Source organism: Liolophura sinensis, chromosome 10, assembly GCF_032854445.1.
Source record: "Liolophura sinensis isolate JHLJ2023 chromosome 10, CUHK_Ljap_v2, whole genome shotgun sequence".
NCBI lineage: Eukaryota > Metazoa > Mollusca > Polyplacophora > Chitonida > Chitonidae > Liolophura > Liolophura sinensis.
Genome location: NC_088304.1, coordinates 15,367,527 through 15,385,455, shown reverse-complemented (window position 1 = coordinate 15,385,455; position 17,929 = coordinate 15,367,527). Strand labels below are relative to the sequence as shown.

Sequence of the window (17,929 nt, the reverse complement as noted above, 5' to 3'; positions counted from 1 at the left end):
ATCACAAGAGTTAATATCTCATGACTTATTATTTGCCTCTGAAAATGCCTTTTTGTTAGCACATTTTTACACCATTTAGGATACACCAAGATTTTGACAAAAATGAAACTGAAACAATTAAAGATACTTTAAAATATCAGCCATTATTGTGGCAGGAAGAATCGGAATTCCAATCTTCTTGTTACATCAGTCCAAGAGTTCAAAACAAACATCTGCATCACAGCCATGAATACGTTATCTCTTCCTTAAACTCTGTCATAGTGTTTCATTCCTTTACTTTCATCAAAGTCACAAAATAAAATCAAACAAGCAAGAATTAACGAATTTCGTAGGGCTGAAGACTGAAGGCAACATCAGTGTCTAACTAGACAGTACTAGTATGAAGAACGTTAAATGACCTAAAATTTTGCCACAAAAAGTTTAGTTTCGGGGGCAAATAAATAACGTACCATATTACTTATGATGCTGAACCTACTTTTTCTGGTAGGACAACATCCTATGTTCCAAGCAAATCTTAAAATACCCCTTTAAGATCCAGAAAACTCTCAGAATCAGGTAAATGGCGCACCTTAGTCATGGGTGCGACTTTAGCTGATTTACTATTCATGTACTAGTCTGGCAGTGCCCTCACCTTGGCGATGTATGCGAATAGCCTCCACCATCTCAGCTCCGCGTATCTGGGAGCGGAGGAGGGGTACGCTCAGTGTCAAGTCCTCCTGACCCGAGGATTTGGCCGGCGACTGTGCGGACTTCAGCTCACAAAGGCCAGCGTTAGCTTGAGGTAACAAACAGTGTACAAAGTGGCACTTGGTTTTCCTTAAAGTGTCTATTATGGAATCCTGAAAAATACATAAATGTTGTACGATTATGAAACGAAAGAATTGATCATATAATAAGATTAAAAAGAATTGAGGATTAAATTAAGATCAATCAACATACTATTTACAACTTACACGTACAGAGCTTGCTATGTCAATTAATCTGTTATTTGGTAAGAAGCCTGAAAATTTCATGAAAAGCTGTTCCCTAATTTTTCAAACTTTTCACATATAAAAGAGCATTTTTCAGCCTTCTTTATGTACATTTTAAACTTGATTTTGGAGACGTGTTTGAATGAACACCTTGCAAACTTGTGAAAAAGTTAAAGAATTATAGTAGCAAATGTTGTATATTGATTTAAGCATCTTTTTGAACAGACATGTTTGAATCTGTGGTCAGCCCATTTGGATAAATCTGCCATATCTGATGACATGATTTAAACCTTGTTGAGGCTGGAAAATTAGCATCTAAAATCAGCCACTAAAAAGTGATTAATATATTGCTGACTACCAGACCACATTTGCATATAGGTCAGCACTCACAATTTGGAAACAGTTTGCAAATTACATGTAGGGAACTTACGAATTGGAAACAGTTTGCACATTATATGTAAGTGACTTACAATTTGGAAAAAGTTTGCACATTACATGTAGGGGGCTTACAATTTGGAAAAAGTTTACACATTACATGTAGGTGACTTACAATTTGGCAACAGTTTGCACATTACATGTAGGTGACTTACAATTTGGCAACAGTTTGCACATTACATGTAGGTGACTTACAATTTGGAAAGAGTTTGCACATTACATGTAGGTGACTTACAATTTGGAAACAGTTTGCACATTACATTAAAATTTGGAAACAGTATGCACATTACATGTAGGTGACTTAAAATTTGGCAATAGTTTGCACATTACATGTAGGTGACTTACAATTTGGCAACAGTTTGCACATTACATGTAGGTGACTTACAATTTGGAAACAGTTTGCACATTACATTACAATTTGGCAACAGTTTGCACATTACATGTGACTTACAATTTGGCAACACTTTGCACATTACATGTAGGTGACTTACAATTTGGAAACAGTTTGCACATTACATTACAATTTGGCAACAGTTTGCACATTACATGTAGGTGACTTACAATTTGGAAACAGTTTGCACATTACATGTAGGAGACTTACAATTTGGCAACAGTTTGCACATTACATTACAATTTGGAAACAGTTTGCACATTACATGTAGGTGACTTACAATTTGGAAACAGTTTGCACATGACATGTAGGTGACTTACAATTTGGCAACAGTTTGCACATTACATTACAATTTGGAAACAGTTTGCACATCACATGTAGGTGACTTACAATTTGGAAACAGTTTGCACATTCAATGACTTACCATTTGGAACTTGACTTGCAGACAGACAGATTTCCTCTTGAGTCCCGCCTGACCAGATGTGAAGGTTCTGCGCATGCTGGAAGCACGGCGCAGCGACGACGATCCGTCAATCCCTACGATTGACCCGCTAACCGTGCTGGACACTGGACCCCGCACAGAGGTGAACAGCTGACTTAGCTCAGGTCTGAAACAAGAAATCATGATCAGAACACTGTATCCACTGAAGCTGAGTTTTCGACCAAATTTCGGACACCTGTCCAGCGGAAAGACATAACTCGGTGTTCATTAACTTGTTGGAATTCAAGTTCTTAATACTTATTACTTGAGCAGAGATTTCACTCTTGGATTCTTTACAAAAAATCTTGAAGCGTTCTTGGAGTGTTCATTAGTTTGCTAGATAGACAAACAAGAATTTGGAAATAAATTTAGATTCCAAATTTAAATTTACATTCCCAATTTAAATTTACATTCCCAATTTAAATTTACATTCCAAACTTAAATTTACATTCCCAATTTAAATTTACATTCCAAACTTAAATTTACATTCCCAATTTAAATCGAAGAAAAATTCTGGTTTACAGTGGCACTTTAGCAGTAACCCTAATTCTTCAACCTTTTTAAATGCCTCTGCAATCAATATTCTGAAACATTCTTTGAGGACTATGGTGTGTAGAGAAATAATCTGCACAGTAGTGTGGATAAATTTCACTGAAAAAAAGTGCTTTGGTGGTTGAAAACTTTGAAGATCTACAGTAACACTGGTCTTTTTTTTTTTAGTTTTTTGCAAAATCATTACACATGTTATGCAAACTTGTGAAAGGGCAAGCCAGTTTGACTATAAAGGCAAAATTTACCAATATCTGCAGGTAAATTAACACAAACATGTATGTCTAGCAGCTCAACGTTGTCCCTTCTTGGATAAGATATCGAAGTTTACTGCATATTTCTTTATGTTCTACTATTATTATTGTCAATAGTGCATTTTGACTGTGATATCATATCATTTTGTGAGTGCATACAAGAAAACCAGACTAAGCAACTGAAAGCCCCTCCCTGGTGCTGACAAGGCACTCCACAAAGCTGGTGTTTTATTAGTACTGTTACCTGCTGGAGTCCTGCAGCACTGCGGTGGCCACTCGTGTGATAGGGTTCTCACGACACATCCTCAGCCAGCCTGTCGCATTGTACTGCACTGTGTTTGTCCCCTGGAAATGACTCAGCATAAAGAATGCCCCCAGCGATCCCTTCCTTAGCAGGCTGTCCTCTGAAAACAAATTACAAAACAGGAATCCCAAGGTCATTCAAGAACTTCTCCTGACTGAACGGACATTTGCTTTTTTCCATATTTCATAGAAATTTTAAAACAAGAATGTTTAAACTGAAGCATCCCCATCCCACATATTCAATTGCAGGCTAATTTCTTTGTAATACAGTACATGTACATTTCTGCTTCAATTTTCACTTTGGTATTTTGATTCTAAATTTTTGTTTTGTTCCTTTTCTTCACCCCCCTCCCACCTTTCGTGTGTTATGAATGAAGTTGACATAACAATAAATGAGTATCACCAAGGCGGGTCACCACAATACCGTTGCAATATTCCCAATGTGACTTCAATCCCACGATCATTCATTCATTCTTAAGTACAAGACTTACTCCTGGCTTTCTGCTCTCCATGATGCGTGAAGAGTCGCTCCATGAACGAGTCATCAGACGCTCCCGGAAATATGGCCTCCTCATCCAGTAACCATAGCAACCCTTTCTTCTCAATGTCTTTGGAATGATCCCCACCCGTCCCTCTTACCTGTTTGAGAAAAAGGTTGCCGATTTATTTGGAAAAGCTTCATTATCAATTTCTAAATATCTTTCCATTTCTTTAAGCACATTTTTTTCAGATTTCACTTACATGATCATGCCAGTTGTTCAATTTTATGTTATGCCAAACTATATGTGATTTTACCACACATATTCAACATTTTGTTTCTAATCCCGTAACATTCAATCACAGAAATAAGCTCAGATGCATGCAGTTAAGAGAATTCCATTAGTCTAGATCATGAAATTACTAAATACATATATAAGTAAACATACAAATATGTAAGCATATAACAGGTTCGATTATAGTCACCAAGGAAGAACTGACCAGCGTTTGGGCAGGATGTTTGTCAATCAGTGACACCATGGCCTGCGGACTGGATGTCACAAATTCAAAGTCACACTCAATGTTCTCCTGAAACATAGAACAAAGTCAGTCACTAAGTTTCAACAATCTGACAACACTGTTCTATTTATCTAATTTCATCACAAGCCTTGCATCAGAGTGAGCGGTGGTAGAGATCAACGTGCATCACAAGTTCAACATTGATCAGAATTATTTATCGACATGCATCACGACCTCAACGTTGATCAGAATTATTTATCGACATGCATCACGACCTCAACGTTGATCAGAATTATTTATCGACATGCATCACAAGTTCAACATTGATCAGAATTCTTTATCGACATGCATCATGACCTCAACGTTGATCAGAATTATTTATCGACATGCATCACGACCTCAACGTCGATCAGAATTATTTATCGACATGCATCACAAGTTCAACATTGATCAGAATTATTTATCGACATGCATCACAAGTTCAACATTGATCAGAATTCTTTATCGACATGCATCACGACCTCAACGTTGATCAGAATTATTTATCGACATTCATCACGAGCTCAACATTGATCAGAATTATTTATCGACATGCATCACGACCTCAACGTTGATCAGAATTATTTATCGACATGCATCACGACCTCAACGTTGATCAGAATTATTTATCGACATGCATCACAAGTTCAACATTGATCAGAATTCTTTATCGACATGCATCACGACCTCAACGTTGATCAGAATTATTTATCGACATGCATCACGACCTCAACGTTGATCAGAATTATTTATCGACATGCATCACAAGTTCAACATTGATCAGAATTCTTTATCGACATGCATCACGACCTCAACGTTGATCAGAATTATTTATCGACATTCATCACGAGCTCAACATTGATCAGAATTATTTATCGACATGCATCACAAGTTCAACATTGATCAGAATTATTTATCGACATGCATCACAAGTTCAACATTGATCAGAATTCTTTATCGACATGCATCACGACCTCAACGTTGATCAGAATTATTTATCGACATTCATCACGAGCTCAACATTGATCAGAATTATTTATCGACATGCATCACGACCTCAACGTTGATCAGAATTATTTATCGACATGCATCACAAGTTCAACATTGATCAGAATTATTTCCCAGGCTTTTGCTTTACAGCATACAGACAGGAACAGAATTCTATTCAACAACGCACGACATTCTGATTTTTGGGTACGAGGACAAGAGCACAGTACCATACTTAACAACTACCTTTAATAAATACACCTTCAATTAAATATCGTCCACTTTAAAATTTGTTCTCCCCACGATATGGTTGTAAAATTGCTGATTTGGCATAAAGCCATAATCATTCATTCATTCACTCATTCAAATACCTTGATTAGCAAAGTAACCATTTAACACAGCCTCAGCCCTTAAATTTCTGTTCTCACAGAAATCAAAATGTACAAAACTTAAGACATTTTTTCACACTGTATCTGTCACATTATCTTATATACAGCAATGAATATTCGGCAATGAAGAGTCTTTCAGTGAAAAGATGTCATAGAGTCAGGCTTGTGGGCTGAAGAAATCACACAGTATGCCCAATTTATATTGCTGGAGAGAGAGTGCAAACACAAGGGATGGTGGTCAGATCTGCTTGATCAGTAATCAACTAAATACCAGTGGAAGACCTGTCAAACGCCTGTCAGCAGCAGCCTCGAAGCCATTTTAGCTGTCCATTCCACAGCTCATCATCATGACGTCACATTAAGACTGAGCTGACATTACAACAGAAATTATTACCTTATTACATTGTAAATATTCTTGAGTGTGGCATAAAACACAAATTAAGTAGATAGATAAATATTACATAATAACACTGTTGTCATTTTTTGAGATCACAATGGCTCCAGGTCCCGCATCACACTAGTGGCATATCACACGATTAATAAGTATTCCGCCTCCCTAATACTGATTATTTCTTTGGAAAATCGAGAATTGCCACGAAAGCCAGACCAAGCGTTCTCACCTGTGAATACCTGTCCTGCTGACTGGTGAAGGTCAGATCATGGAATAGCAGCTGCAGCCGCTCCTGTGAGTAGTTGTAACATAGGTCCTCGAAAGTGGCGCCCCCACTACGACCGCAGGACGAGGGGTTCTGGAAGCCCGGCATGTCCAGAAGGGTGAGGGAGGTCAGGGAGCGGTAGTTAGACGACAGCGACCTTACAACAACAACAACAGCAGAATGAAGGTATTAACATACAGATCACATCAATGGTGAACATTTAGAAGTGACAGAACTAGAAAAGGTATACAGTAAGTCACCAAAAATTTCATGAAATCTTTGTCCTACCAATCACCCTGCTGTTCTGAGTTGAAGAAATACTGAAAGAAATAAAACATGATTTATAGCAATCAGATAAAAGTGCACACGATTTTTTTTCACCGGCCAACCATCTTTCATACTGCACTTCACACGGCACAATGAACAGCTGGGTGACAAAAACTGAAATTATAGGTCACTTATTGTAATCTGAAATTCCACCCAAAAGGTATGAAATACACATCAATTCGTGAGCTTTTGGCCCATTTTAATAGATTTCTTACATCCTGAGGAACCAAATGACAATCAGTTATTGGACTGACAATTCACGTTTTTTTTTTTTTTTTTTTTTTTGATTGGTGTTTTACACTGTACTCAAGAATATTTCACTTATACGACAGCGGCCAGCATTATGGTGGGTGGAAACCGGGCAGAGCCCCGGGGGAAACCCACGACCATCCACAGGTTGCTGCCAGACCTTCCCACGTACAGCCGGAGAGGAAGCCAGCATGAGCTGGACTTGAACTCACAGCGACTGCATTGGTGAGAGACTCCTGGGTCATTACGCTGCGCTAGCGCGCTAACCAACTGAGCCACGGAGGCCCCAAATTCACATGTTAATGACATGCAATCCACACAACTGCTGAAATGAACTCGCATCAACTGTGAGGATTCCAATTTTGCTAATGTTGTAACAAATACCCATGTGCAATTCAAGCTTCACAGCACTCACATTAATCAAATTAATTGATGTCGTGGTACCTTGGAAAACAGATTTCCGAGAAGATGAAAAACTGATCATGAAATGCACTCACCATTGCTTATTTAACAAAGTGCCAATCCAGGGAAGATAAAACACTGTAGACCTACCTATTAATGAGGGAGACAACAGCATTGAATACATCACTATAAAGGCCTATAACAAATCCCTCCAGGCACTCCACAGCTGAAGAGTTATCTCCTCCTGACCTGTCTCCGGGACTAGACCTAAAATAAGCACCAACATTCATGTAAATTTGAGTTATACTTGGGACAATGATCTTGTCACAAAACACACGACTTCCTTTAAAACTAATTAATAAACAAACTGAAAGGAATTTTTCTCCAGCACAAAACAATAAAACTACAAGGTGAAATATGCCTAATCATCATTTTTCAACTAATTTCATTCACATCTCTTATGTACCTATACTCAAGGCGCACCGAGCAATCGATCACTCGTACAGTGAAGCTCACCTGAAGGACTGGTTGCGAGTAAGTGTGCCACCCATGCTGGGGATAAAGATCATGCGGGCCATCTCCTCTACACTGGTCCCTAATAGAGCTGCTGCCCTCTGGGCAGACGCTGGCCGAGCAAACTGAGACTTGTTATTATTACCTGAGAGAGAGAGAGAGATCCATGTACATAACAAGGTCACACTATTGATTTAGCTGTTAGATACCTAAAAAGGATAAATGATTATCTTCATTTAGTTGCTTAGCTTTTAAGACATGCGTAAGAATTTTTCACTCAATGACAGTGATCAAGTTTATGCAAGGGGGAAAAGACTGCTCAGAGTAAACCACCGACCTCTGGGTTATAACTTAAAGGTTATCTGCGAAACTGCTCATTTAGAAATGGCGTATGATATCTGATATTACCACTGTTCATCAGAATCGTGGAATAAAGCATTTTTTTATCTTTCAGTTGCTTACTTTGATTGACCACGGATTCACATACACTTACATCTACGTTTATGTACAGATGCTAACTACTTAACGGTCTGTAACAAGGAAGACAACTCTTACCCTTGACAGCACTAGCAACCCCTAAATGATAGATAGCAGCCAGCACGGAGAAGATTGCCTTAGATTCCATGTCTGTGAAGTTCAGCGTGTCAAACGCATTCTGGATTTTAGCCCACTGAGCTGCAGCCTTCTGACGATCTTCATTCTAACAAGACAAAAAAAAAGAAATTCATTATAAACTTAAACATTTGAGAAAAAAAATGAATGTTAAGCAGGGTTTATTTATTTACCCTAAATGACCTAAAAGTGAGCATTTTTATAAGCAAACAGAAGCCACGAAATATTATTTTTCATTCTGAATCTTACATTTTTTTTTCCATAGAATATCATCCCATGTTAAAAAGCAAACCTTAAAACACCTTTCTAAAATCAACAGAATTCTTAAAATCAAGAAATATGGGCAAGTTTATAGTCCTGGACGAAATTTACGGTCATTTAAGGCATTTGCTTGTATGTTGTCTAACTTCAAGAAATACTGAGTAATGTTTTACTTATACAACAGTGATCAGATTTATGGGCGGGTGAAACCCATAGGCCCGTGGGTGAACCATCAGCCTCAGGCAAAATATTGGCATACTTTCCATCTGATACACACATCGTCACCACCAGAGACCTCAGCCTGTATGTCCATATTCGTAGAATTCAGCTTCAAGTTATCGCCATGAAAACTTTATGTAAGACCACATAAAAACAGCTGATTTGAGCCAAGCGATTGTGTCTTAAATAGCTTTAGTGATGGGGAAAAAATGGGGACAATGTTGATGTTCCTTTCACAAGCGGAGCTACATGCCATTTATGTGTGAAGTATTTGTACTTACTCGTTGTAATGGAGTCATGAAGATGTTGGGCTCATTCAGTACCGTCAACTGAAGCTCTTTTCTGTGGAGGGAGAGAAGGTCACACACAATAAGACAAAGAACCAATCTCTCTATGGAAACTTAAACAAATGTATAAATGAAAACATCACCCTTTTGAATCATGTTAACCTAAACACTTGTATGCAGATAAAAAAAAACATAATTTGGCCAAACAACTGATTGTAACTGAACTAGTATAAGAGGGCATACATGCAAATCGATTTATATATTTATTTATTTGATTGGTGTTTTACACCATACTCAAGAACATTTCACTTATATGACGGCGGCCAGCATTATGGTGGGTGGAAACCAGGCACAGCCCGGGGGAAACCCATGACCAACTGCAGGTTGCTGGCAGATCTTCCGCATTGGTGAGAGACACATCATGGGTCATTAGGCTGCGCCAGCGCGCTAACCAACTGAGCCACGGAGGCCTCCTTGCAAATCGAACATATATTTACTTGTTTGATGTAAATTTAATACTGGATAATATATGATGACATTCACGTTTAAAGGTATTGTTACCTCACTATAATGACTAAGGTGCACAAATTGCATTCAGTTTATTTATTTGATTGGTGTTTTACTCAAGAATATTTCACTTATATGACGGCCAGCATTATGCTGGAAGGCAAACTGCACTCAAATTCAGCCTCTTATCTGTCAAAACCACAGAAAAATGAATGTACATATCTCACCTGAGTTCAGAGTCAACCCCCGCCAGAAGCTGATAAAACACATGGAATGTCGGCTCTCCCTCTGGTCTCCTCACCAGACGACTTTTCTCAAACATCAAGGCCTTTGTACACAGATTAGTAGACACAGTTCAATAATAGATTGGATGAGTGGTGTATACTCAAAAATATTTCACTTACACAATGAGAGTCAGATTCTAGCATAAATACACAGGTACATGTAATAGAGATATCCTTGCTCACAGGAAGGATAATAAAACAGGATAGGGGAGTTTTGAATTGAAACTCTTTATTACAGCCAAAGATAAGAAAAAGTCCTACTGTTTCATGAGATCTGTCATAAATGTTAGGCAACTATTACTGATTATATTTACTCTAATATGGGCATCTGAAAAAAAGTTTTACAAAAAGTTATTCAGAGTACAATACAATAGAGAAAATTGGGGAGCTAAACGTTTGTGAACTTGAGAAGTTTCTAATCGAAAGATTAGTCAAAAATATTTTCGAACTCGAAACTCCGATATTCAATTTTGTAACTACCTGCTACACCAGGGACTTTTCCGATTAATATTTTCTAACTAGCTTTACCTTTTTGTCATAGGTATTTAATAATGGCAAATTCTTACATCTAAATTATAACATAAATTACCTGTATAGAGGCAGAAACAATCTGGCCGGCATGATCAAAATCAAGGGAGGTAACTTGTGTGAACCTGCTGGCATTTGTGTTCAGGATGGTCCTGCTATTCCCAAAGGCTTCCAGGAGAGTGTTGATGGCATTCAGCTTACTAACTGTAAAAGTACAAAAATTACATGTACTATTATGTATAATTGTAACTGCCTGACCTAGCAATGACATGTCAAGTGCTGCCTCACTAAAATAATAGGCCAGAAACACCATCCATGACACCTTCATTTGGTCACTCCATACTGACACCACGCAATCAAAATTGAAAGGCATGTTGTTGTTATATTCAAAATACTTTGTCTCTTCTCTTACACTAGATGTACAGTAGCATGAGGTTTGCTGAACTAATGTTAAGCTGGAGTTTTAATCACTTGGCCATCCCAGTGCCCTTAGCGATTTTATATTATATGATAGCGAGATTTCAAATGCTTGATTGTGTTTACTGGTTAGAAAACCATGAATATTAGTGTGACAGATAATCAGTCTACTTTCCAACACATACATATGTGCTATTTTTATTCATGCAATTAATATGAAACTGAACATTTTGTGATCTACCTGTGAAGACATTTCCGACAGTCCCTGCTGCCACTGTCAGGTAATTCAGCACATGTTTGAGGTTGGTGGTCTTGCCACTACCACTCCTCCCCATAAGGACAATGGACTGGTCCCGTCGCGAGCTCAGCATCTCTCTATATGCAATCTGAGCTGAGGCATACACATGAGGTGGAAGGTCCTCCTGCTTACAACCCTTGAACATCTGAATGACCTGTTCCATTGAAAAAGAGGTTTTTACTGGTAATATTTAATCACATCATTAGCTGTTTTCCTTTTCTCAATAATTTATACATGTACAAAAGTGGTCAAACATAAAGATGAAGGGAGTCTTTTAAAGGCTAGGTATAACGATCTATACACATAGTGGGAAAAAAATGCTGCACAAACTGAAGTAATGTCATCCCCACGTAATACTACAACAAGCGTAAACTCAACGAGACCCTGTTTTGCATCTGTAGTTCCAACCCTAGAGATGACTTATTTGGGGTGACACCCACAACGTGAACAGTTGACAAAACACAACCTGAACATTCCTTATATATACATACATACATACATACATATATATATATATATATATATATATATATATATGTATATATGTATACATATACACCCAGTACAATTTGTGAAACACTTAGAACACATTGTTACATGAAATAGACACTTCAATGGCTAGGACACTGTTCCAATATAGTGCTGCATCACTGAATTAACATGCCAAAGATCTAGTTTTCTAAAGAACATTTAGAGCTGTCTTCAAGCCTATGGCCTCAAAGGGCAGACCTCCAAATTTTGTCCTCCCCATGATGGGCTTTTTTTTAGGGTATACTGCAATTAAGGCTGCTCCAAAAGGGTATAAATGTGGCCTTATATCTGGCCTTGTAATATGAACTAATACCGACCTTTTCTGAGTAGATGGACAGTGGGTTGGTGGGGTTGATGACCAGTAAGGATGTGCCGGCGTAAGTGTGGATGAGAGAGGTACCAAAGCGCTGACGGAGGGTGTGCAGGACGCTGGACTCATTCAGGTACCTCAGGGCGGCCAGGTCCTCTGACTTGTCAAACTGAGGTGGGTTTGCCTGCAGCAGCAACAACAACAACAACAACAACATCATCAGTGAGTTTTCTGCTTCTTTTGTTAGTGAACATTATCAGATCATTCAAGCTGTTCAATCCATATGGCTCAACTCAGAGAATTGTAGTTATTAACATGGATGAGAAATCAAAGACGGAAAGAAAAAAATGCATCGATAAAAACAACAGTTATTGACATAAGCAATTGTAAATGTACAGTGGTTATTTACTGGTAACTTAAAATCACTAGAAAAAAAAACCTCTACTGATGACCTAAAACATGAAAGAGCAGGGACCACTGAGATTCAGATCTGGATTTATCTGGATTTATCTGGAGTAGATGATATTGAAACATCAGGATTTACAAGTGTATGTACTTCACAGGCAAAAGCCAAGACTCATCAAGTTAAATGTAATCTGAATTCTTAGTATATAACTTTACAACTCCAAAACTGGTGGATAATTTGATCACTGACTCCCATAACATTACATATTGTTTAAAAATACTGGTATGAATATCACAGCCGTTGATAATATACAGAGACTGATAATCAAATATTTGTGCCTTTATATTTTTTCAATGACAGTTAATTGAGGCAGTAGGAAATAAACCATCATGATGAAAGATGCACTTTTTACATAAATAAATTCTACATGTACCATATTTTACACATTTATTTGTTTCTCCCATAGTCAAGAATATCAACTGTACAATGGCAGTCCATTTATAATACGGCTGGAGGAAACTAGAGTGCCTTGGGTAAACCACCCAACTTGAGCAAGTTACTGACGCACTTTCCCATATGTGACATACAGATATACATGTATACTCACACCACACCTGTGGAAGACAAGTTATAATTATTATTACCGCACAAACAGCCACCCCCAGAGACATATCAACAACTTATTATCCCCAGGGATCACCAGCAGTGAGGGTGGGGGAAATCTACAAATTCCCTGCACTGCTAAACCTTACAGTTCTCTCTCAACCATACTGCTTACCTTTTCGATGTCATCTTCATCGACTTCGAGGACTTCACCATTTTGCTCCAGCTTGATTTTGACGCGCCCCTCGGGGATGGGTGACATGCTGGTGTTAGATTTGAGGAGACGAGCCCCGGCAAACCCACCTTTATGAACCAGCCACACCTGTTCAGCATCCAGCCATGCCTTCTCAGATAACACTTCATCTTCACTCTTAGCCTGTGGACATATGGTACAGGTAGATATTGAGTGATCCGTTGACTGAACCCCCATTATTACACCATATCAATATTAACTGTTCTGTTTACTAAGGGTTCAAAATGATACATCAACAATTGTGAACCAAGGACACAAAAGCATGTAAAAGTAGCCACTTCAGAAAATCATGTCATATATACAAATATATATAGGCTTTGTACACAAATACCCACAGTACATGTTTTGTACACAAATACCCACGTTACATGTTTTGTACACAAATACATATTTTGTACATGTACATGTACATACAGTGTATGATTTTTACAGAAGTATGCTTCATTTTTCTAGCCTTAACCAAGGCTTGGCTCTCCTTAACTGGTTTTATACATGTCTATCTATTTTTGTTTTTATTTTGAATGTTCTCATTATCATATCAAAAACCCTTCACTGCCAGCCGTTTTAAACACGTTCTCACAACGACACGGCTGGAATATTGCAGAGAAGCATTACTAAAGCTATAATCAATCAATCAGAGATAAACGTGCCTTGTGAAACAGGCCCCAGTCAATCCAACATACAGCCAGTATAAATGTCGTACCAACTACTACACTACAGGCTGCCACGGTTGTTTTTAATTTTGTACTAGGTACCTATCATAAGCCTACAAGAAAGATTTATTAATTAATTGAATGATTTCATGATTCATACATATAGAAATGAGAATCTGACAAACCCGAAAGTCAATGTCACTGAGTCAGTTTTCTTTATACAGTGCATTGTTATGAAAATTTGCACAATGTGCAATTTGTGAGGCCGTAGAAATCAACCACATGGTTATGTGCATGAAACGATCATTTAATTTTACTCAAATGCTTGAGACAAATTTACATATACATATATATACATATACATCCTATATACATGTATAGAGTGTATAAAGTCCTTATATATATATATATATATATATATATATATATTTTAACTGTACTTGTTACATGCAACATGGGGACAGGAAGAAAACGATTTTCGTAACGGAAAAGTACACAACCTGTGTAGCTGTGACCATTGACGCGTGAAGCCTTCAGGCAACCAGGCCACATGATCTGACCACAGACTGAGCGTGATCGAACAACTCGCAGAAAGAATGATCTCCTCAATGGATCATTTATCATGGGACCAGCATGACAATTCAAACAATGAAACCTTCACGGCAATCTCTTGACATGTTCTTCACAACAACCCTTCCCCTCTGTCAGGCGAGGTTTTACGTTAGAACAACAATGATATTTGACAAAGGCTCAAAGAATGCACGAGGTACAGTAGTAACCATTTTGGATTACACTGTATGAACTACATGTATGTACCATGCACAAGCAAGTTGGAATTCTAGTCTTATCGGTAAAGTAAACAAAATATTTCCATGCACGATTACATGAAGAACTACATGTATCTACACGTAGTTAAGCGAAAAGAAGCGAGCTCTCAGGGTTTATCTCATTATAATTATTTATTTATTTATTTCTTTATTTGATTGGTGTTTTACGCCGTACTCAAGAATATTTCACTTATACGACGGCGGCCAGCATTATGGTGGGTGGAAACCAGGCAAAGCCCGGGAGAAACCCACGACCATCCACAGGTTGCTGACAGACCTTCCCACATACGACTGGAGAGGAAGCCAGCATGAGCTGGACTTGAACTCACAGAGACCGCATTGGTGAGAGACTCCTGGGTCATTACGCTGCGTTAGCGCGGTAACCAACTGAGCCACGGAGACCCCATCTTGTTATAAAGATACTGCACCTGTATACGTGTAGTTCAACTGCTGACCAACTGAAGTAACCTTAAGACTCCTACCCCCAAGTAATTAGTACAGGTGTACATGCACATGTCTAAGATTTAGCATGAAAAACAGCTGCACATTCATGCTTTAATACATATTTCTGCATCGCACAAGATCACCATGCCTACACGTACAGTTATTTAGAAAGCGAATGTAAACATACGTCTACTGTAAAGTAAGAGACTTAAAGTAAGAATGCAAGCACCAATTTCTGGGTGACAATGTCACTTCACACGCCCCGTCTCAAGTTTAGGTACATGTACAAATTCCCCCGACAGCTCTATGTAACAATCTGTTGGGGTAGGGTCAGACCTGACAGTGCTAAGACCTATGCCATGCTGACAATGTTCTCCTCAGGCGAAGCGCTGATCAACAGCCCAAAAGGTCACCCTAGGCAGGTTTTGTCACAAACACGAAGTGACCTTGCTACCCCTTGACCTCATTAACCTCTGACCGCTGGGGGGTCAAGACATTGACCTTGGTGACCTGAAGCTGGCAAGGTTGATGACAGAAACAGATACTGTACATGAATATGCAATTCCAACTACACGTACAAGCTCTAGGCCTGATATCCATGTCAAATACATGACTATTTTGCTGATTGTTCATTTGCAAGTTTGGGACTGCTGAATTAACCAGGCATGACATCAGAGCCAGTAATATCGTAGGATTCAGACAAAACTGTAAGTCATTTGTGCCCTCCAAATAAGAATGAAACAAGTTGATCTTAAATGTTCGTATATTCACTATCACAGATTTTTTTTTTTTTTAATTTCTTCAGGCAAGGGGATTTAGTGGAAAAACACCAAGAATTGCACTTTTAAAAATTTTGGGGGAGTGAATCAAATCTCCTAGTTCTGATAATCAGGATTCTTAAATTAAAACAATTTTATCAGTTGCATATTATATGTGCATGTTGGAAGAAAACCTGACACACATTTCAATGTTTCGAAAGGTGAATTCTTCCTTTCATATGAGAACTTACACATATACAATGAACATGAGAGAAACAGCATCTGATGACCTTGACATAACCTTCAAACTTATTAATTCTCAGCAAATTAATTTTTTTTTATCTTATCTCTCCAAAGATACTAATTAATTTAAAACCCCACAAGGTAACATGTACATGACTCTGCTGGGGGGCATACATACACTGACAAATGTATTAAATCACACTTGTGTTCATGTACAGGTATATTATATCAATATCTCTGGGTTAATACCTAAGGCAGCTGGCTGACCACGTACGAAGCTGATTAGAGACTAGACAGGGATAAATTACACACCAATACTGACATGTATCCTCCCAAATTCCTACCAGACTTGATGACTGCACACTTGTTCAGACTTAGCTAATCCATAAATGAAATGGCCCAACAGACAGAAAATACCGTATATCCTCTAAAAGTTTACCTTTTCTGCTCTAAAACTGACATTACATGTAAGTTTAATAGCCTGCTGACACATAGCCCACATTTTATGGGCCTTTACATGTCATTATTAATCCAAGTTGTCATTGATGAAAACTTATAAGAAACCACATTTAAGGTGAGTTTTCACGAAAGTCACTTCAAATTCTTTAACTTTGCTTATGTTTATACAGTCTTGTACAGGCAGTTTATTTATCTGATTGGCGTTTTACACCATACTCAAGCATATTTCACTTATACGACATAATAGAGGTCATAATAAAACACGTGAATTTTACAACTGTGCGATATCACAGGTGTGAAAATGTACCCCAGTGTGGAACAGTTAATCCCTTAATTACCCACGTTCAAAGCCAGCTTACAGCCTGACAGGTGAAGATCTGCACTTCCGAGAGCCTATCGCTCCTTACTCGTGATATGTTACACCCCGAATTGTTTAGAATGTACCGCAGTGATCTGATACCCCTAAGGCAATTGGCTCAATTGTGGGGGCAAATACCTGTTCCCCGTACATTGTTACCTGTAGTCATTACTGACCCATTTCTTTTATTGTCACAGGCAGATAGTATTACCTATTGTACACAAGGGGCCATCTCAAAATATCTGAGAATGTAAATGCGAGCAAAAAGGTACATGTAGTTATTACAAGATCTTATCTGTACATCTGACAAATGCATGCACTAAAACAGGAGAAGTGAAAAAAATTATCACAAAGAAACAGGTACATGTACTGGTATTTCCTAAGTATACAGTTCTAAAAGCTATGACAGTCAATGAAGCAGTAGAAAACTGTGGTTTGCCAACTATGTAAGCAATTTAAACAAGTCCGTTTTCTTTTTATGGATTTATGAGAACAAATATGTAACCCAGCCATTAGGAAAAATGTACATGTAGTTTACCTCTAACCTTGAGCACAAGAAACTACGCGTACAATGAAATGAAACTCTAAACCTCAACTTGTACATAGATGTGCACTGTATAGGCCCAACCCAAGAAAACACATAAGTCTAACCAGGCACCGACTCACCACTTCTCCACCACTCATCACCATGCCCTGATCCACTCTCCACACTCATCACCACACCTTGAT

General features: G+C 38.3%; 1 protein-coding gene across 1 annotated transcript in view; it reads right to left on the bottom strand.

Annotated features, from left to right (window-relative positions):
• LOC135477237 (unconventional myosin-XVIIIa-like) overlaps positions 1–17,929 on the bottom strand; it is an 85,494-nt gene that overhangs the window by 35,917 nt on the left and 31,648 nt on the right. The window contains 15 exon segments of the mRNA XM_064757409.1: positions 632–839; positions 2,222–2,405; positions 3,326–3,485; positions 3,876–4,023; positions 4,363–4,449; positions 6,416–6,608; positions 7,580–7,696; positions 7,946–8,087; positions 8,498–8,642; positions 9,316–9,376; positions 10,056–10,156; positions 10,702–10,844; positions 11,299–11,509; positions 12,204–12,380; positions 13,381–13,581. Of these exon segments, the coding sequence (XP_064613479.1) occupies positions 632–839; positions 2,222–2,405; positions 3,326–3,485; positions 3,876–4,023; positions 4,363–4,449; positions 6,416–6,608; positions 7,580–7,696; positions 7,946–8,087; positions 8,498–8,642; positions 9,316–9,376; positions 10,056–10,156; positions 10,702–10,844; positions 11,299–11,509; positions 12,204–12,380; positions 13,381–13,581 (2,278 nt within the window).